General features: G+C 38.4%; 1 protein-coding gene across 3 annotated transcripts in view; it reads right to left on the bottom strand.

Annotated features, from left to right (window-relative positions):
• The window catches only part of ACVR2A (activin A receptor type 2A), a 56804-nt gene that overhangs the window by 3906 nt on the left and 31360 nt on the right, over nt 1-21538 (bottom strand). For 2 of the 3 annotated variants that reach the window (XM_083494218.1, XM_083494219.1), the window contains exons 3-11: nt 19040-19247; nt 16523-16632; nt 14965-15119; nt 7362-7505; nt 5817-5960; nt 4695-4840; nt 2512-2626; nt 2136-2274; nt 965-1095 (exon numbers count right to left, since the gene is read on the bottom strand). In XM_083494218.1, the coding sequence (XP_083350344.1) occupies nt 965-1095; nt 2136-2274; nt 2512-2626; nt 4695-4840; nt 5817-5960; nt 7362-7505; nt 14965-15119; nt 16523-16632; nt 19040-19247 (1292 nt within the window). Of the gene's footprint in view, nt 1-964; nt 1096-2135; nt 2275-2511; nt 2627-4694; nt 4841-5816; nt 5961-7361; nt 7506-9744; nt 9769-14964; nt 15120-16522; nt 16633-19039; nt 19248-21538 lie in introns of all 3 variants that reach the window. The other variant, XM_083494217.1, reaches the window with a different exon arrangement.

Here is a 21538-nt window from a genome sequence, read left to right as displayed (position 1 = left end):
AATCTTAGAAGAAACTTGAATCCCTCTTACACTTGTTTAAAAACAAAGTTAATAACCTCCCATTCGGAGAACTCTTAAAACATTTTGTACATGAGGCTGCTCTTGAAGATGGCTTGGAAACTGCCTAATTCTGCAGCCAGCATTTGGATTGGGGCTGCAGAAAGTGTATTACACCTGTTCTCCCTTATGTGCATGCACTTGCTACCAAGTAACCAGGTGTCCAAGTCAAGATCATGGTTATCAACTTTTAACATTCTAAAGGAGAAAAATCCTGTGAAATCATTATACATAAACATTACTACTAGTATCAATGGCAACTTGCAATGAAGTAACACTGCAAGCCAATTTTCATTCAATAAACTTGCAAACTGGCTGAGCCACGAGTTTTTGTGCTCTGAGACGAGACAATTTTTTACAATTTTAAACATCTGAAGTATACAGTACTACAAAATGTTTCACTTTTTTTAATGATCATTCTTACAGGCTCTTTTATAAATCTGTGATTTATACTACACACAGAGAAGCAAGACCAACAGTTGTGGTTGCTTCTGCATAACATAGTTTACCTTTGCATCACACCAATTTGAAACACCAATAGGATCTGGCAGAAGATAGTCACAATGTAATCCCATAGAAATCAACTGGATCAACGTTAATTGTGACAAAGCCCCATTCATTACTTTTAAAATGCTCAATTTATGCTCAATTGTGCCCATGATTTCCCCCCTGAACTTCAAGAAACATGTTAAACAGCTGAATATGTTACTGCCTCCAAATAAACACCTGAAAGATAGTAAAACTTTTTAAACATCCCTTGTTCTAAACTTCTCCAAAAATATAGTCCGGTACCCTGAATCTTACTTTCACTATAGATTTTTTAAAACAACATTTCTGCAGGTGAAATTTCATTTAATTACAAATGGAAGCTTCAATATTACCCTGCAAGTTTGAGCATATTACTTACAGCATGCTTCTGCCAACACTCTCGCAAAACAGGCCTCTTCTTTTTATGTACTACAACCTCCTGCATATCTTCAAGGGAGGGATGCTGGCCCACCTCTTCCTCAAAAGGCAACATGTACTCATCCACAGGTCCTGTATTTTAAAAAAGATAAACTGCATTTAAAAAAGATAAATTGCATTTAAACATCTTTCTTCCATGCTGCTTAGGGTAGAATACCAGGCTAAAAGTTGGCAACATGCCCATGGCTGTTCATTGAGCCTAATGAATCTCCCATGGTTCATGCACCCATCTTCTACAGAATGTGGGGTTCAATTCACATTTTCAGTTAAGCTTCTATTATCAGTAAAATATAGACAAGTCAAGATGTTCCATCCAAATGCTTGCATGTGGGGACTTAAAAATTGTGGTATGGGGGAATCCCCATATTCTAGAAGCACATCTTGTGCAGCAACTTGAGGTCAGTGGTTCTTTAAGTTTGTCCTTTTAGGGCATAGTCATTGCACTTCAGTACACAATATCCCCAAAGAACAGTCAGTTTGCTCTCCAAGCATTAAAAACTGCAGAGGGTAACATGCCATGCCAGGATGTATTTATAAGGGTAACAACTCACTCCAATGTTCAGTTGAAGTTAGTTACAACCCCAAATACATTTTATTCTTGCCTTGACATGTTTGATCAGTTTGGGTTGATGGCTTAGGGCTTACTCGGAGTTCATTCACACATGTTCAGATATCCATTTTAATGAATGGGTGGCCATCTCAACACTCTGCTTTTGTAAGATATCTACAAATACCCTTTGGAAAACTACTTCTGCTCCCTTCTGTAAGGTGAATACGTTGCTTCAACCCTGCATTCTGTAATTATATGTAAGATTATCTGCTCCACTCCCACATTGCTGAAAGACTGCAGAAAAGAGTAGAAACAGATTGCACTACAGTCTGCTTCAACAGCGAGAATTTGATTAAGCTATTACTTGCTCCTGGTAACCTCCTACATGGGTAGATTTCAAGATGAGTGGGCTGTTTGCTGACTCCGGTCAGATGCTGTTTTCTGGGTTCTGTACCAACACTCGTGGACAGTTTTGCTTTAATTTCTCTTTATATGTATCCAGCGGAAAGAATATGAGCTTAGAACATTTCATGTGTGTATAACGCACATGCATTTTACTTACCGTCTGATGCAGTACATCGTGATGCAAGTTCCCACAGGACTAGTCCCATGGCATACATGTCTATTCTCAAAAACGCATCCCGCTGGAAGTTTATGGCACCTTCTAACACTTCTGGAGCCATATATCTTCGGGTTCCAACCTTGAAAATAAATAATCACTAGATGTTAGGGTCACAACTGTATGTTATTCAGGTTTCAAAATCTGCTAACATCCAGCATGTGTTCTAGGGAAATTTTTAAACATAGTTAATTGCCATTTGAATGGAAATTACGTAAAGCTCTGAAGTCTTTCATTTTACTTTGGAATAGCTCACATTCTAAACCAAATGAAAATTCAATCCCAAAAAGAATCACAATTCTTTAAACTTTAAACTTACCTGGCCATGTGTGTCACCTGCCGACTTCCCAGCCTCAAATTTTAAAGCAAGGCCGAAGTCAGCAATACAAGCTGTAAGATTATTTTTCAACAACACATTCTTGCTTTTGATGTCCCTTGAAAAAAAGAAAACATGCACCAATATAAAAATTGCTACATAATCATAAAGCTTAAAAAGACCTTGCTGAACAACATCTGCATATGTTTCAACTTCAGCTTAGATTTATTCATTAAGTGTAACTATCCTCAGGGGCTCACAAATGTTGGCTTTTACAAAACTGTAAGCAGTGATCACCAGCAACCTTTGGGCCGTCTGAGAAGGAAGGCTGTTTGCTCTTAAGGTGCATCTCTCTGCTACAGCCCGTTCAAAATCCTAATGGGAAGGGAAACAAATCATTCCACCATTCCACTATAGAGAATTGAGTAGAGGGCAGAAAGGAGAGGCAGTTTCTCTCCTAACCATTTAATATGAATTGGGGAGAGGATCCTGAACTCACGCTCATTTCACGCCATAATCACGGTTTGTTCTTTTTAAAAGATTGCTTTCATTGGGCCAAGTGAAGGAATAGTAATGGTGTAAGAACTACCACAAGCCACTTCAGAGAGGTTTTTCAGTTTGCTAACTTTACTTCACAAGCTTCACAAATCTGGGGCAGAAAGCTGGAGTTTCAGACTTTTTCTGTATTTGTGATCCTGCAAGGAGGCATGGGAAAACTAAAACCTGAACTCTCCTTGCTGTTGGGCACAACTCAACACAGGTAAACAATTATTTTTGTATTCTTCCTAAGCCCTAGTCTTGAACTGAAGGGGTGGAGGCACCTGCTGTTTTTAGCAGTAAAATACGCAGTCATATAATTAGAGAGTAACAAGTTTTCTTGCCCTTCAATGCCACAAGCATCTCCATGAGAAATACATTCATCCATCGAAACTAATATTGGTGTCTAGTGTATTGTTCCACTGCTTATGTAATGGAAAAGTGGCTTTTCATAGTGTAAGTATCACTATAATAGTATTTAAGAGAAATAAATGTGTCAGATGACACTTTTAAACTCACTTTTTAGAGTGGGGCGGGGTGTCGCTTTTAGCCAATGGACTTCATTCCCTCAGATCCACACACATTTCCCTATCCAGGCAAGCAAGAGGCATCACCAAGGTTCAAGGACATGTTCTAGCCTGGCCACAACACTCCAGGAGGGCAGGACTAGCCGCCTGAGAAACAGTTTCTACGCAAATGCAATTCTGGTTTTAAATGCAGCATAAGGGGTCTCTATAGTATAGTGTATTTTAAAATGGGGTTTCAGAGTTTTTAGGGGGTTTTGAATGTTTTACGTAGTTTCGTAGTTTTATGTGGTTTTATGTAGTTTTTCAATTTCATTGTTCTCCATGGGACAATGACAATAAAGATATCGTATATTGTATCGTATAGTGAAGGCCCTGTGAGAGAGATGAGCTTAGGAGAATCCTGTGGACCAGATAAAGCGGGGGGAGGGGGGGCACATTTGGGTCCTGGGCCTGAGGTTCTCCTCCTCTTTTAGAACCATATTTATAAAGTGGCCTGAAGGTTTTTTAATGTGAAACCCTAACCCATCAGATGCGGTTGGAATTAGGTAAGTGAGATGGAAATTATACTATTTTAGTTGTTTTTATTTTAATTATTTTATTTTAATGACAATTTTATCGTTTTAACTTGTTCTTTTATTTTCACCGTAATGAGTATTTCGCACACTACAGTTGTAAATAAATGTTATATAAACTGTCAAAATAAATATTATTAATTAAATTTGGCAACCAACATACAAATGTTGCTTTTCGTAACTCTAAACATGATATACTTCTTACAGTCATGCAATCACATAAAATAATACAACTACTGGACCTCTAAAGGATTGTGAAGTTAATTTATTCTGTTTACATTTAAGATGCAGTGACAGTTCAGCTGGTACAGTGGTACCTCGCGTTACATATGCTTCAGGTTACGTACGCTTCAGGTTACAGACTCCGCTAACCCAGAAATAGTACCTCGGGTTAAGAACTTTGCTTCAGGATGAGAACAGAAATCGTGCTCCGGCAGCACGGCGGCAGTGGGAGGCCCCATTAGCTAAAGTGGTGCTTCAGGTTAAGAACGGACCTCTGGAACGAATTAAGTTCTTAACCTGAGGTACCACTGTATGTGAAATCTCTTACCTATGGGATATAGCTGGTTTGTGTCCATCTTTTAGACCAGGGATGTCCTCATGAAGGTATGCCAAACCTCTAGCCATACTTTCCGCAATGTGACATAGCTCATTCCATGAGACTACATTAGCCTTCAAGAAGTCAGTAAGCGAACCCTAAACAACAGAGAATATTTTTTTTTAACATCTTACAGGTTTTCAACATAGTCCGTCCCCCCCCAAACTGGCTATAACAAGATATAGGTGTAAAACAACTAGTACAAGTGTCCCAGCTGCAGATCTTTGTAAGTGCTCCAATGTACACAAAGATATTTTTGACTAGCATAGGCTTCTCCTTATTCACTACAATATCAAGACACAGCCACACAATTTCCAATGCTGCTGCAAGAAGGAAGTTAGCATACACATTTAGAATGCAGCTCTGATAAGTGCCTTGACTAGGATGCACGCCTGTTAGAGATGACATGGTAACTGTTTGATTTCCAATGTGACAATTATCCTGAACTCCCTTTCAGTCTAATTCTATCAGATTTACTCATAAGGGAAGAAATAGCCACTGGTAAGCTAGAACGGGCTTTAGAACTTGCATGGAAATTTCCAAGGAACATACAGAATAGCGCACACATTTAGGCACCCATCTTAATTACATCCACAGTTCTAAAACCATAGATACCCAAGATACTTTTTGCCTAAGATCATATGGTAGGGAACTCAGTAGGAATACAGAAATGGTTTCACACCACAAGGTCTGCTCAACAGAACGGAAAGTAAAATTAAAAGTCATTAGCTCTGTGGATATAAACCACACAGGATATTTGTTTGTTTTAAAGACTGGGAGGATAAACATAATATATATGGGGGCGGGGAGACTTCGTGCTGAGTTTTTCTACCTCCAAGATCCATAATACAATTTAATATTAGTCTAAATATGCAATAATGCACTTTTTGCCATATACATTTGCAGCAAACACTCACTGTTTGAGGGCCAGAACAACTTTTAATAGCCTGTTGAAGTACAGATGCTTTAGGACTATATCCCAAATCCATTTTCTTACAGCAAACATTTTTTTCAGACACGGTGGCAAGTGGGGGGCTGTTATGAAAACTGCAGTACTTGACAAAGGCAACAAACCTTTTCATGAAACGCTGTTATTAGCCACAAATCAACATCAATGTTGGTGCCTCGTTTCTCAGCACCAATAAACTGTAGTATGTTTTCATGCTTCATTCCAGGCAAGCTGTATATTTCATATTCATTTTGCCATGACTGTTTATCCTTAAAAAGAAAAAAAAGTGTTTTAATATATTCAAAATGTCAATTAAAAATCTCTTCTGCACTTTCATAACGTTTCCCTAATTCACTGTCAAAGAAAACCAGTCTTTTATATAACCATCCAATTAAGTACTGCTAATCTTTGCAATTTAGGAGACCATGAAAATACGGACCTGTGTCCATTTAGACACAATGGGTTGGATCCAGACTAGGAATGGTATCCAATTTATTTATTCCATAAGGACAAGGATTTTTGCTTGTGCAATGGTATCCCCAGAACAGATTTAGGGGGTGTAGGGGCAGAAGGGCAGGAAATTCCACTGTGCAAGCAGAAATCCTTGCACTGATGGAACAAGTTAGGATTGCAGTCTATGGGTTAGGTATCCAGCTAACCCTACTACATGGGAGTAAATACTGTTGATTTCATTGGGGCTTACTTCTTGATAGGCAGGGTTAGGATTACAGCCCAAATTAGTTTCAATGTATTCAAAGGAGCTTACTCCCAGGTAAGTGAGGCTAGGACTGCAAACTTAGATGTAAGTGAAATCAATGGAAATTAGCAAAAATGGTAACACTAACATCAAGGTGCCAGACCCTTAATGTGTGTCACATATGATAATAAACTTCATTTAAATCCCAGACAAAAAGCTGCTTTTCAAGTTAACAACAACAACAACAACAATTTATTATTTATACCCCACCCATCTGCCTGATTTCCCCAGCCACTCTGGGAAGCTCCCATTTCCTCCGTTAGCTTTGCATGGAGGGTGGGCATGCACTTTCGAAAGCTAAAGTCTCCAAACCACTCCAAAGTTTAGAGAGTCTCTGATGCAGCTCCATATGATGCCTTATTAACAGTGAAATCCAACTTAAATAAAATAGAATTACAGTGGTGCCCCGCAAGACGAATGCCTCGCAAGACGAATGCCTCGCAAGACGAAAGAGTTTTCCGTTTTTTGAGTCGTTCCGCAAGACGAATTTCCCTATGGGCTTGCTTCGCAAGACGAAACGTCTTGCGAGTTCTTGCGAGTTTGTTTCCTTTTTCTTAAAGCCGCTAAGCCGTTAATAGCCGCTAAGCCATTAATAGCCACTAAGCCGCTAATAGCTGTGCTTCGCAAGACGAAAAAACCGCAAGACGAAGAGACTCGCGGAACGGATTAATTCCGTCTTGCGAGGCACCACTGTATTCAAAACGCCCCGATTTGTCTCATAATTCACGGTATACCTAGAGCTGCTGCACCCTAGATAGATAGGTAGCTAGATACTCGTAGGTTGCTGTAATATTACTCTTTTCAGAGCAGTGTAAGGAAGAAATTCCAGCATTTCTCTGGACTGTACATGTAACAATTTGCAAAGAAGTTGTAATTCACAGCAGTGTAGCACTTAATAAGAATGTTTATATACCTGTATTGGGAATATTTTCACAGCTACATATTCATTTAACAACTGAGCTTTCCAGACACAGCCAAATCTTCCCCTAGCTTTGATCTCTAGTAATTGCAGTGGCTTCAGGCCCATCAGTGGCGATGGAGGTGGTGGTCCAGGATCCTAGAAACAACAGATAAACCCATGAAACTCTAGTTTTCTATACTACAATCCTCTAGCGTAGAGAAGGGGAAACATACACATTGGGGAGGGCTTCAAGTTCTGCCAATAAAATTTACAGCAGAAGGCAAACTGGGCTTTTAATACAGAAGTGTCCCAAACCTTACCAAGATCGTATTTGTTGAGATAATTGAATGGCTGCACCTGTGTCTCCTTGAAAAAATTATTTTTCAAAACACATTACAATAAGCAACCATACATCAGGCACCAAGTATTTCCTAGGGCACAGCTGAAACTATCATCCAAGAGAACTGTTGAAGAACTCAAGTGGTCACCTGAGGCCCTTTAAGCTGCGTGTATCAGGTTCTGTAACATTCAGCATACAGGTTGTGACTACTCCTGCCAGGTGTAATTGCAGGGCTAGATGAGATGGCAAGACTACTTTTTAGGCAAGCATACCATTTCATTTAAAACTATAAAATTATTTAACACTATAAAAACCTACAGTGCCTATTTTAGACATTTCCTATCTAAACAAACACAGACTTCCCTCTTCTATGAGGCAGTTTTGCTCGACAATGAATAGATATCAGAAAAGATTTAGCCACACAAGACCAAATATGTGGAACAAATTTTCCAAATGATAACCAAGTTATGCAAATACATAAAGAGCAGTTTGTTTATATCAGGCACGTCCAACAGGTAGATCATTATCCACTGGTAGATCACTGGACGTATGTGGTAGATCACTGGCTCCCCCCAAAGAAGCTCAAAGTTTTTGCCCCCCACTTCCTCTTCCCTAAAAAGCTTAACAACTTTGACCTGAACCCCCCAAAAGGGGGTAGATCACTGCCAGCCTTTAACTCTGTGAGTAGATCTCTGTCTCTTGGGAGTTGGCCACCCCTGATCTATATGGACTCCCACTTCTGCTGTGTACATAACAGAAATGTCACCTGGATTCCCCATCCCACTTTGCTGTATACATTGAGGGGAGAACAAGTCTTGGGCACCCTTTGGACTCAGCCAGAGGGAAGGCAGTTGTTCAAATTTTATTCCTTCTTTCCTTTACAGAAGAGCGCCTTCTCAAAGAGCCAACTTCTACCTTTAATATGCAACTTCCTACCTAGCTTGCCTCGCCCTTACTCCAAAGGTGGGGAACCTCCAGCCCAAACTTGGGCTACCAGTCTTCCTCATTTGGCCCGAGAGGCTGTTTTGGGGAAGCCACACCAACCCTACCTACACAAATCAGGTGTGGGGTCACTAACGGCAGCCCTTCAAAGGACAATCGGGAGATTAAGGAAGGCTCCCAGCTGTTCTTTTACTGGAGCAAGGTGCACTCCTCACCACCCATCAGGGCCTTGCTCAAGGAAGGGGATACGGTTTCCATGGAATAAAAACTACTTCTCAATGTGTTTATCCTTTTCACGTCAAACATTGAGGGGCGGAGGGAGGCCAGGTCAATTATCTGTTCCCCCTCCCCACCTACTCTCAATTCTTGCAGTCGGGGTGGATGGAGACACCAAAGGGAAGCAAGGCTTTCTCCCATATGTTCCTACCCCTCTGCAGCTGTCAGTGTGCAAATTTGTCAGTACCCTGAACACACCATCCATTCAATTCCAAGCTCTGATCTTTGCAGCACAGCACAGCAAATGTTAAAGCTGGCAAGAGGTTAAACCAATGAATTGCTGTTTCTGTAGCTCTCTTTACTAGCCCCTGTATAAAAGGTTACAAAAGGGCAACTTTCAAATATATTGTGGGGTTCTGCTTTCTGACTTTAGCAAACTGAATCAAGCCATTAATTTATTTCCTTTACCAATAATAATCTATGAATTACAGTCATAGTCAAACTACTACTTTCATTTATTTCACATTTTCTTCTAGCAACATGCCATAGCTATAAAAACAGGAGTTACTAATAACTAATAAATCCTCATTGAAAACAAGAAGCAAAGCATATATGTCAATATAAAATTTGACCCCAGAGAATATAAATTCCATGTTGATTGTAGTTGGCACAATATTAAGATTATTCTACTTAAAATGCTGGGGTATGCCATCACAAGTCATAGCCAGATAGTGTGATACAGAAACAAAGAACAATTTGTAGTAACGAAATCTAGCTGTACTTTCTAGAATTCCCGTATATGATTTTTATTTAGCTCAAACATTTATAAATGCCCAGGTCCTGGCCCAGTCTACAACTCCACATATCCATGGCTATGAATAAAACAATGCCTCTTACCTCTATCATTATATGAAAGGCGTGCTTGTAAAGAAGAACACACAGGCAAAAGAATATTACTTCATACAGCAAAAATTAAGGACAAGCTTAGGAAAAGTGATAAAAGGAAAGCACTAAAAAGTTACTGCTAAGATTTTGTATAGATCTCTTTAAGAAAAATCAAGAACTAAAATCACCCAAGAATTTACATTAATTCTCCTTTGACTGTAAGAGATGCAGCAATAGTTTCAGTGTGACACAAATTAAAATTCAGTATTTGATATCCTGTATTTAGAATCAAATGCTCAAATCGATATTTTATAAAGTTTCCACAAAATAACCAATGTCAAATAAATCTGAGCATGCTGCCATTGTAGCAGAATCTCAGTGATGTACTAGAATGCAGTCGTAGCACTAGTAAGTTGAATCCAGTGTTAGAAACTGAGATATGGCCACAACAATGGAAAGTCTAGGCACACTTTTTTTAATAACAAGAATACAAAGCTGAAAATGAATGAACTGCAGCTAAAATATTATGTTCATTTTTCACATGGTCTAGTCCTTCCCCTGCCCAACCCCCTCATATTCTTAAGAGGGTCTCTTTTCCAGTCTTCAGAGAGCGGCTGAAATTTGGGAGGCAGAAAAAAGGCCCTTCTTTCCTTCCACTTTGCAGTTTTAATCTGAAATCTTAGGCGCAGTACTGCGCCCAGAGCTCAGAAACTGCTTGTACTAATGAAATTCCTTGTCGCAAAACATGCGTAGGACCAATGGGAGTTTCGAACATGGGTTCAATCACCGATTAAACAGATGATTTTATAGACATTACTATGAACTTTTCAACTTTTCTAAAGTAATATGCAAGTATGAAGAATGTGATATGTTTCTACATTACACCAGAGGGCAGCATTGCATCATCTAATAGTAGCTTAAAACATTCTGAAGTGAGATCCAAAAATAATAATAAGAAAAACAAAAACACAACTCTATTTTAACTTTCTTTTTAAAGTGAACTTTTACTTTTTGAGTTAATACTTCTATTCTGGTAGGTCAACTAAAAAAAATGTTATAAATGCACTGTTTTCTCTCAATTTTGTTCTCTGACTTGCTATTAAATTACTCTGAGTAAAACCCTCAGTTTCATTTACGTTTTATGCTGGCAATGACTGTACAAACTCCAGAGCTTCTGAAACAAAATCTGGAGCCTAAGGTATATATTTTTTAAAAAAACCTTTAAAACATTTATGTCCTATTTATGGATTCTCGCTTATTTTTGAAAGATCATTTGTATTTAGTTCACTTTTACTTGAGCACCAATGGGAATGAGCAATTTATTAAAAACAAATACAAGAAATGAAGAAAATAAAAAGGTGGCTACAACCCCACATTAACCACCTACAGTGGTAATATGCAACCCTCATATTACTAAATACCAACCTAAAATAGTAATTTAGTAAAAGACCAACAGTATGGCAGTTTTTACAAATATGAACAAAAAGGCCTAGATCCTGCTGACAAGAGAAGTGGGATATAATATACAAAAGAGGACATCCTCCTTCATCTCTCGATGGAAAAGAAATATAAGGGTTCACTGGAAAGAGCAGAGCTGCAGAGAAAAAGACAGGGGGTACAGGACAAAGCTGAAAAAGAATCCAGACAGAGAAGAGGATGGGAAAGGAAAGGAACATGTAATGCTAGGAACAGAATCACAATATCGAAAAGCTTTGTTCAGAGAGGATAAACTGTCCAACACCAAAATCTATCAGTACAATAAGGAATAATGTGCAGAACAACACCATTTCTGAAATGCTGCAACTACCTCTATTTGCAGTGCCGATACACTTACACATTTTAGATATACTCCAACACATCTGCTAAGTTCAGGGCATTATTATATTGATATTTTTGTACTGCATATGTATTTTTATATTATACACCAGCAATATGTATAATATAGGCAGCCTTGAGAATGTAATATTTTAAGTAAAATAAATATTAAGTTAGTAATAAACTGAAATTTTATGTTCAGAGAATGAAAGGAGGCATCAGTTTAGAGTGAGGAAGTTTACAAAATCTAAAAACCTAAGTCTTCTTGCTTGAGCTGTTTTTAATTGTTTTACTGATTTTTGTTGTTTTCATTTTACTGATTTTCTTTTTTTTATGTCATGCTGTAACCTGGTAATGACAATGATGAAAGGCGGAGTATACTTTAAAAAAATAAATGAGCAACTGTCAATACGTACGACAGTTAAGTACTAAGAATAAATTAATATTTTTTAAAAAAAAGTAATGCCACAAAAGAAAGAAGGAAGGAAGGAAGGAAGGAAGGAAGGAAGGAAGGAAGGAAGGCCTTTTAACCCATTCCACAGCAGCATGAGACGACAGGCTTTGAGAATCAGACTTGCACTATCCCTCCACTTTGCACTTTGTGTTAGGACACTGTTGAAACATGGAAATACTCCAAGTTTCCCATGACTGTTGCTTTTATTGTCATGGAAAGACCAACTTCATTTCACCACTTTCATTTTTAATCAGAAACATTCTTTTAAGTGTTTGCAACACAAGCTTGGTTTAACAATAAACTAAGAGAAAGATGAGCCACTTTTAAAGGAACCAGAACAGTAAATAAACTCCGCTTAGCTACTAAGAATGATTTTGCACATTCAATTTAAGTAATAGCCACCATGCAACAGTAGATGCAGGCTAGCCTTATGAAACCCAGTATCCTCACATTAACTAGCTCCCGCAAAATTGTTTTATGACAAGATTTATTCATCAAATTACATATGTAAACTTTTAAACACAGCTGGTTCATAGAAAACAGAAGCTTATAAAGTTATCTATAAACCATCAGCTACTATTGCAAAATTCAAAATTTTCTTTCCTGAACTGAGCTGCATTTTTTAAGTGCTGAAAACTGCAGCTGAAACATGTAATAGAGACAAATCTATGAGGAAACTGGGTGTAGTGGAAAGAAGACCTCTGAAAACTTCCAAAATTAAGCAGCCTATTTAAACCAACATGAAGGAGGATTCTGGTGTGGAGGTACATTTTAAAATTATTTCTCCCATGTGCTCTCTCAACCTGCATGCTTTTGAGAAGTACTGTACCACCTGAACATGCTTAGAATAGCCCTCAAACTAGAAGAGATCACTGTGCAGCAGCAAACACTGACAGCAATTTAGTTCTTAACAGCATTTACACAAAATGATTCCAAATTGGTCAACTAAGAGAGATACTTCATAAAAACGAGGTAGTGCTCATCTCCAAGGGAAACCATTTCACCAGTATATCATGAACAATTCCTTTTCCATTGCAATAATCCTAAACATATGGGCACCCTCCTTACACCTGGTGCAAATGTGTCAATATCCTCATCTGTACTCTTGCATTAATGAGTTTACATCAAAAGCTCTACATCTAGCCAAATTTCTGCAACAAAAATGCTAATAAGAATCTGTATATTATTACTAATAATATTTTATAGGATCGAGCCCATTGTAGAATTCAATCCTATAAAATCTGTATCATAGGAACAATTCTTTTAAAAAAATCAGATCATGTTTATTTTCTGAATTATAAACACAATAGGTGGTAATCAATGCTAGTCCAACTCAGACTAGACCCACTCAAGTTAATGGCCATAACTAACTTAGGTGCATTGATGTGTGTGCGTGTGTGCGCGCGCGTGTGCATGTGCGCGTGCGTACATGCATGCAAATGTGTACATGCACACATACAACAACAAGTAGAGACAAAAAGGAAGTAAAGGCAAAAGGGAAGTTAATTTTAAAAACAGGTGATTCCAGAGAAACCAAGATAATATGTATCAGCACTGAATAATGCACTAGCTGAAACAAGCTCAAGTGGTAATCATAGCTTCCCCAAAAGCATCACCTCCCTTGTCACAGATTGTATCCACTTCTAGCTATCTGACAGGACATTCAGAGCTTCCTGGTTGCATGCACAGCCAAAAGACTTGCTTTTATCTCAGCTTATTAAACAACACGACTAATGCCTGAATACAATCAAATTATTCACCACCACGTGTAAAGCTTGTGTGCCCTGCCTTTACGACACATATAACAGACCGCCTCACTTTTAATTTTAGTTCAGTAAATTTAAGTTTTAATGAACTGGATTTTTTCTCCAGTGACTTTCTATGCTACAGGTTGTGAAGTAGGCACATTCTGAATTCTGAGGCAATGCTGCAGACATCAGTCACTAAGTAGCTGCCATGGGGGCATGGCAAAACACAAAATTACAAAACTGCCTCTAACAGTGGCAATGGAACATAGCCTTGTATTCCATGAATTTGTCTCATCCTCTTTTAAAGCTATTCAAGCTGGTGGGCCACTACTGTGGGGCCATCCTGTGGGAGTGAGTTCCATAATTCCAACTATGCAGGGAGTGAAGAAGTACCTTCTTCTAGAGTAACATTTCTTAAGATGCTGCTAGATTCTAATGTTAGAATAATAGGGACGCAGGTGGCGCTGTGGGTTAAACCACAGAGCCTAGGACTTGCTGTTCAGAAGGTCAGCGGTTTGAATCCCTGCAACGGGGTGAGCTCCCGTTGTTAGGTCCCAACTCCTGCCCACCTAGCAGTTCGAAAGCACGTCAAAGTGCAAGTAGATAAATAGGTACCGCTTCGGCGGGAAGGTAAATGGTGTTTCCATGTGCTGCTCTGGTTCGCCAGAAGCGGCTTAGTCATGCTGGCCACATGACCCGGAAGATATACGCCGGCTCCCTCGACCAATAAAGCGAGATGAGTGCCGCAACCCCAGAGTCAGTCACGACTGGACCTAATGGTCAGGGGTCCCTTTACCTTTACCTTTTAGATTCTAATGCTTAATACTTCCAAGACCAAAACCTACAAGTTTGTTTTTTAAGTCTAAAATCTCTGTAATTTTCTAATGAATGAATCCCAGAAGATAGAGATGGAGTTTACAATGGGTTAGTTATGCAGAACATTCAACCACCATCCTGGCAGTCACTTCAGGGAACAGAGGACACCTTCATTCATGCAAGGGCTGGGGAAGAAGCCCCCAGTTTCCACAAACTCCTTTTTCTAGTTGGAAGACTTCCACACCACATGCTGACACTTCCAAAACTCTCAACCGAGCAAGATGTTGCAGTGAAAATGAGAAGCTATACTCATACTTCTTTTGATCCTAGTCATTAGATCCAGTCACTCACCATCATCTTTCTGCAACAAATGAATTCAGATCAAAATAACTGGCTTACCTGGGTTGGTACAAGTACTGGAGGATATGCTAATTTGTGGTGTCGGTACATCCAAAATGAAACCAGTATGATCACTGCAATTCCCATTATAGGCACAAGAGAATAAAGCAAGGTACTGAAAAGGGGTGGTTTAGATGCAACAGGATTGGAAGTAGCTGCAGGGGAGAAAAGTTCCCAGTTAGTCTTCTGACAGCATAATACCAAGCAGAAAAGTACCAATTCTTAAAAACAGAGAAATGTAAAATGGACTTAATATGAAAAAGAGCATCATGATATCAATGGATTAAATCAGATCAAAGGTTAAACACTGAAAGGTTTAAGCTCGCATTTCAACTTTCATTCAAGATGCTTTCATTGTGCCCATTTATTCATTTATACTTGACATATGTTATGAGACTTGAAAGCTTGTGTTGTATCTCATCAGCAGAATTTGCTCCAGAAAGCAGTATCACTTTATCTCCCATGTGTCAGACACATAACTACTTTAAGACCCTCTAAGGATACTTAAAAATAGTTTGCAAATTTAAGAATGATCAAAATGCTTAAATTCTTGCTGAGAAGTTATTTTCAGTATGAATCAATGACAAAGTGAATGTTAAGAATAATTTTACCCTTTGTGCTTTAAGTACTAAATTTAGCAAAACGTTATATAAAGTAGCTGTTTAGTGTTTGCCAGTTCATATTTACCACTTGCATTCAGTGAAAAGTTTATTGATTTTGCAGGAATATCTTTGAATTTGATTCACGCTATTTACAGTACATCTAATTTAGTCCATTTCAGCCACAACGCTAAACCATAGTTTAGTGTTATGGGAATGAGCCTCACACCTGCTCACTTCCCAGTCCTCCTCTGGTATGGCCAAGAGACTTGAAGAATCTCCTCTTCCAGGTTTCAATTAACTGATGTTGGTTACATCTGAACAGGAAACTTTGGTTAGTTTAAACAAGCCAGTATGACAGACCACTGTTTGATCCCAGCTTGTTTCAATATAACCAGGAGTGGCAAACTTGTGGCCCTCCAGGACTCTTACTCCCATTGGCCCCAGTTGTCAAAAGGTTAGTCATCCCTGCATTAAGCATAGTTTGAACTACCAATGCAACAAAATGGAAGTATATGCTTCCACTCTTCTTTTCACAGTGATGTATCAGGAAAGAGATGAGGAAGGAAAGGGAACAGGAACAGAACACCCAATGGCCTCCATGGTTTGTTCTTATTGTTGTTCCTGTAAATATGATTACATTATGTCTAAACTGAACCACTCGTATCACTGTGTATAGACATCTATTATGATCAGTGACCAAGACATGAAATTGTTACAAAGGATATTTATGGACTGAAGACCATTGGAAACACAGCTATTTACAAGCATGTAGCTTTTAATGTTACAAAGTCCTTCTGAAATTGGATAACTAAGATTTCATTCGAATGATTATAAACGTTCTTATTAACAGAAGTTCTCTTAAGATCAGCACAAATAAGTGAGGGAAAATAACATTTCTCAATGTTGCAGAAATTGAACTGTGACTAACCGTGACTAACTAGAAAAACTGAACTTACGTTGTGTGACCTCCATTTCTGGAAAGTAGAAAAAATGTTGATTGCACATGTTGCCTTCACAGCAGCAAAAAAACACATCAGGACTGTCCTTCTTTTCTATACAGTCGGTTCTGAAAGGGTTTAAAACCAGTTACTCATCTTCATTTTACAATAGTATAAATACACAAAAATGAGTCTCCAGCAACTAATGCAAAGTAATAAAATATCTGCTTTTAAAACATTGCGTCATGAATCTACATTTGAATATCCTTGTTGCAGGTGTTTAAACCAGATCTGTACCAACTTTTCATTTGGCTCATTTATTGTGATGTAAGGTGATGTTACAGAATGCATTTCCCCCCAAGCAGCAGGTTACCTTTCACTACGAAATTGTGATCCATTCACCACTCTTAGCAAATCACACTGCCCATTGCTTCCCTTTTAATACTGCTGCAGATCATGCTGTGCATATTGCTGTGGACCTTTAAAGTCCTAGGAGCCACTTTAAAAGACACAAGCTACTCAATATATATAGAGGCTGTTCTGCCTCCATCTCTGCCAAGAAAGAAGAACTGTGTGTACTATAGAATGCCTCCTTTCAAGTGGCAGGTGCAAAACATTTTGTTAAAAGGAGCTTCCATTTCAGCTGAACCTTAATTTAAAGTATGAATCAAAGTAGCTTCTTTTCAGAATAATTTTAGCATGCCATCCTTCCCCAATCTGGCACCCCCTGGATGTTTTTGGAAAGTTGACTTTCATAGGCTGAAAACTATGAAACTTGCACCAATTAAGACTGGACTGAAAATATGCTACTGTGATTTCACACTTTGTATTTTACTACATCTCTTCTCTTGTTTTAATTTAGTTTAACATGTTAACTGATCCACTGTTATTATTTTTACACTATCTTATACAGAAGAATCAGAACATATTCACCCAGGATACTGCCCCCGCAATACAATAAAATTCACCCACCTTTTAATATCACAAATTAATTGTCTACCCACCTACATTTCAAAATTACTCTACATATAAGTATACTGAGAAGTATATCTACATAAGTTACGGGGTTCAGTCCTGATAATGGATGGTGGCTCAATCCCGTTTTCAGGGACTCTGCACTCACATCCCCTTTCTCAGCTCTCTACCACAACAGCCCACCATATTCAGCAGAGTATATCCTTCAAAAGAGGATCTGCAGGACTTGGGAGAGGAAGACGTGATAACTCAGTTTCTGCTAGCCCTTGGATATATAAGTGAAAGCCTCCTTTTGAAAAGCTGACAGAAAGTTTATCTCCAGGTATTGGGAGTGGGGGGAAATCCTATCAGTGCTTGCACTTTTTCTCTCCCACCTCTAATAGCACAATAAGTCTTGATGTGGTGGCTTCTGAAGGAAATATTCCAAAGGGAATCTATTCCTTCTGCCATCCCCACAGGTACCCCCCCCCCCCCGTTTTTAAAAACAGAGCAAAAAAACACACCATCCTTGCATATCTTGTCCAGCACAACTTAAAATTCTTGTACTAAATATGAGTAGAAAGTAATTTTAATATATCAGTCCACTAAAACTAGAATGAGTCAACTTCTAAATTAATGTTTTCATTCAAACAGCAAGGAACAACAAGGAATCTTGTAGCACCTTAAACAACAAGGAATCTTGTAGCACCTTAAAGATCAGAATTTGTGCAGTAAACATTTGCCCCTGCATATTGAGTGGACAACATGCTTTCTGTTCCTTTAACAGCTATGGTATTTATTTTCAATTATATAATAATAATAATAATAATAATAATAATAATAATAATGGCAGCAGCAGCAACAATTTATTTATATCCCGCCCATCTGGGTTTCCCCAGCCACTCTGGGCGGCTTGCAGCATATCTAAAAACATAAAATATCAAGCGTTGAAAACCTCCCGATATACAAACATTCAAAGTGTAAGTGCTATAAAAAATATTGTAAAATATTGCTGACTAGAAAAAAATAGTATATCAACTGAAAACTAACTTTAACAGTGTTTTTCTAACCGCAAGAAAGCTGTCCTTGGTTAAAGAACTGTCCCCAAACAACATTATATGGCTTATGGCAACTTACTGGCACTCGCTTGACGTTTCTTCAACCATTTGTTTATGAAAAACTGTGGGATGATTTACTACCCCAATCTGCTAACACTGACTAAGGTAATAAATGAATCCCAATGGCAAAATCCAATGCATTTCTCTTTGTTTCCAGACAATAAACAGTAAGTGATAATTGGGTGAAATTTGTGGGCGTTGTACAGGTGGTGGTTTGTGACAACGCCGACTTCTGTATGTTTGAATGTATGTTTGCCAGCACCCTAAAGTTACAAATGGCAAGTGCTGAGATAGTGACACTCAAAAAATTGGGTTGGCATTACATTAAAAGGCTCTGCAAGATCAAGACGCTCTGGGTTTGAAGCAGCCCAATTGAACTATAAGCTGTGCAGACTTTATTCAAGCATTACTTTTTAAACACATACATGAATAACAAATGAAAAAGTAGTATTAGTTAGCTTGCCTGTCATAACAGTTAATATCGTCCAGCCAGCAACCCTTTTTCACAATTTCAACAGTTCCAGAAATATTCTTCCACGTTGCAAAGCAATGTCGTCTTTTATCTTTATCACCGTAACACAGTTCAATGCCACTGCGATTTGTTTTATCGGTTTCCCAATTAGCATTGTAGAAGATGCACTCCTGTGTCTCTGATCTGCCTAGTATGGCACCTACATGGGGAAATCAATTACAAACCAAGTCATTCAATAAGGCTGCAACATGTTTTGGGTGTTCAGAACAAAACAGCATTAAATTTATCAATACTATATACGTATATTCTTCACCATTTATTTATTTAACAAACGTGTTTATATATGGCTGTCATTTTTTAAAAATCAGATTGTTAGAGCAATAAAACATATAACCATACAATAAAAACCATATAAGTTAAGACATCAATTAACAATTGGGGAAGAATGGATTCTTAATTCTCTGCATAGGCTTTGCAGAATAGAAATGTTTTTAGCAGGCGTTTAAAGGTTAGCACAGAAGATGCCTGCTGAATCTCTATTCCACAGGACTGGGCTGATGACATTAAAAGCTTGATTTCTTGTTGTCAAATGAGCCTCACCAACCTGGGGAACAGCCAATAACACTCCTGCAGATGATCTCATTGGTCAAGTTGGGATATAAGGGACCGACAAATCCTGAGATACCCTGGACCTAAGGTGTTCAGGTAGTTTAGGTTCTGTTCCCAGTACTTATGATTTTACCTCAACTTGGCATGCATCTCAAATGGTTTTTAAAGTAACTAAATAAAAAGTAGCAGAATAATTGTCGTTGTGAACTATTGTCGTTTGACAAACTACAAACATTAGTAGCAAAATAAAGTTTCTTGCTGAAATGTTTTTTAGAACAGAAGTAACATTTACGCAACAGTAGCCCTCTTAAGAAATAGACTATAAAAGAATATATTTCAAAATATGTAACTGTCCAGCTAGAGCCCTCTACTATAGGGAATGGATCTGATGTTGTCGGAAACTTGTGAAGTTACAATAGAAATGTCACCAATGAGACTTTTTGGCATGACACTGAAGTTCTCTAATTATTTAACGTGAAAGGTAACCAAAATATTTGATTTTTTCTCATCATCTGAAACTCAAATACAGGCAGCAACCGTTTTAGGCTCGTCCGATATGTGTGTGATTGCATGTGCCGAACCCTGAAGTGAACAAAAAAATCACAAAATGGGTGGGGTGGGGGTAGAACAAGGGTGTTTGCAAGCTTTCCCAGTGGGCGTTCCAATTATATGTGATTCCACATAAGCACATGTGCCTTGGAATGTATCCCCCACATAAATTGGTCACTGTCGTACATATTTTAACAATCCCACCAATCAGTGGGATCCATCATCTATAAATGTAGCACAAACCTAAAGCAATCTGGTTTCGTTACTACTGAATTATGTTTACATAATCAGTGCTACAATACATTTCAACTCACTTTAATCTTGCAAAGAAGGAGCAATTCACCCAGTGACATTTAAGATTCTTTAGTCAATAATTCTTTTATCTCTAAATAAAACCACAGACAAAATTGTAAAGCTAACATGAAGTACCTGTTTTTGAAAAGCCCCACTAGAAATCAGTCATCTGAAGTAATCAATGGAGAAATCTAGACACATTTTTCCAGAATGTGGAAAAAATGAAGATTTTTTAAAGTGGACTAACAGCTGAGAGATCAGTATTAAAATCACAACTTAGTCATGAAGCTCACTCTGTGACCTTGGGACAGCTACTCTCCATCAGCCTAACCTACTTCAACAGTTTGTTCTAAGGATAAAGGGGGAAAAGAATATTCATGAATTTTCCACCTTGAACTTCTTGGAGGAAAGAATGGATAAACAGAACACTGTTAAAAGAATACTACAAATAAAATGTTTTTCTCCAACCTCCTTGTTCCTAATCTTGAATTGGGGTAGGAGGATAGGTTTGGAAACATGAAAAACTCCTAAAACTAAAAAAGAGGTCTGGGACATATTCAGGCCCACAAAGATTGGGCTCTACATGAAGGTCCTGAGCAAATTGGGTGTGTGATTATCTGCTGGGAGAGGCTTGACTGGTTGAGTTGTACAGGCAGGGTGCGATCCATGTTCCCATAATACGTATTTGCTTTGCACAATGAGTTCTCATCTGAACCATTCAAAAAATAAGCTCAAATGGTTAAGTAAAAAATAGATAGTGTAGAAAGACTCGCACTGTGTGCACCATTGCTGTCTCTTAACAAGTCTTGATCAAAAACAACATGCCTGAACTAGTAACCACACCTTTCCCCTGGCTAGCTACAAAGAATGTACTTTTAGTTGTGTGGAGGTGTGGCCTTGCTCAGCATGCTCAGAACAGAAGTACTGAGTTCCCAGGTCTAACAAAAGGATAGACCTGCTAAGGTTATATACATCATACAGTTGCCATCATGACAACAAGAGAGAGCAGAAAACTTCACAACCAGGACCAAGAGCCAG

Source organism: Podarcis liolepis (assembly GCF_965112155.1).
Source record: "Podarcis liolepis genome assembly, chromosome: 1".
In the NCBI taxonomy this organism is placed as follows: Eukaryota; Metazoa; Chordata; class Lepidosauria; order Squamata; family Lacertidae; genus Podarcis; species Podarcis liolepis.
The sequence above is the reverse complement of the archived record's forward strand: the minus strand, read 5'-3'. Positions and strand labels throughout refer to the sequence as shown.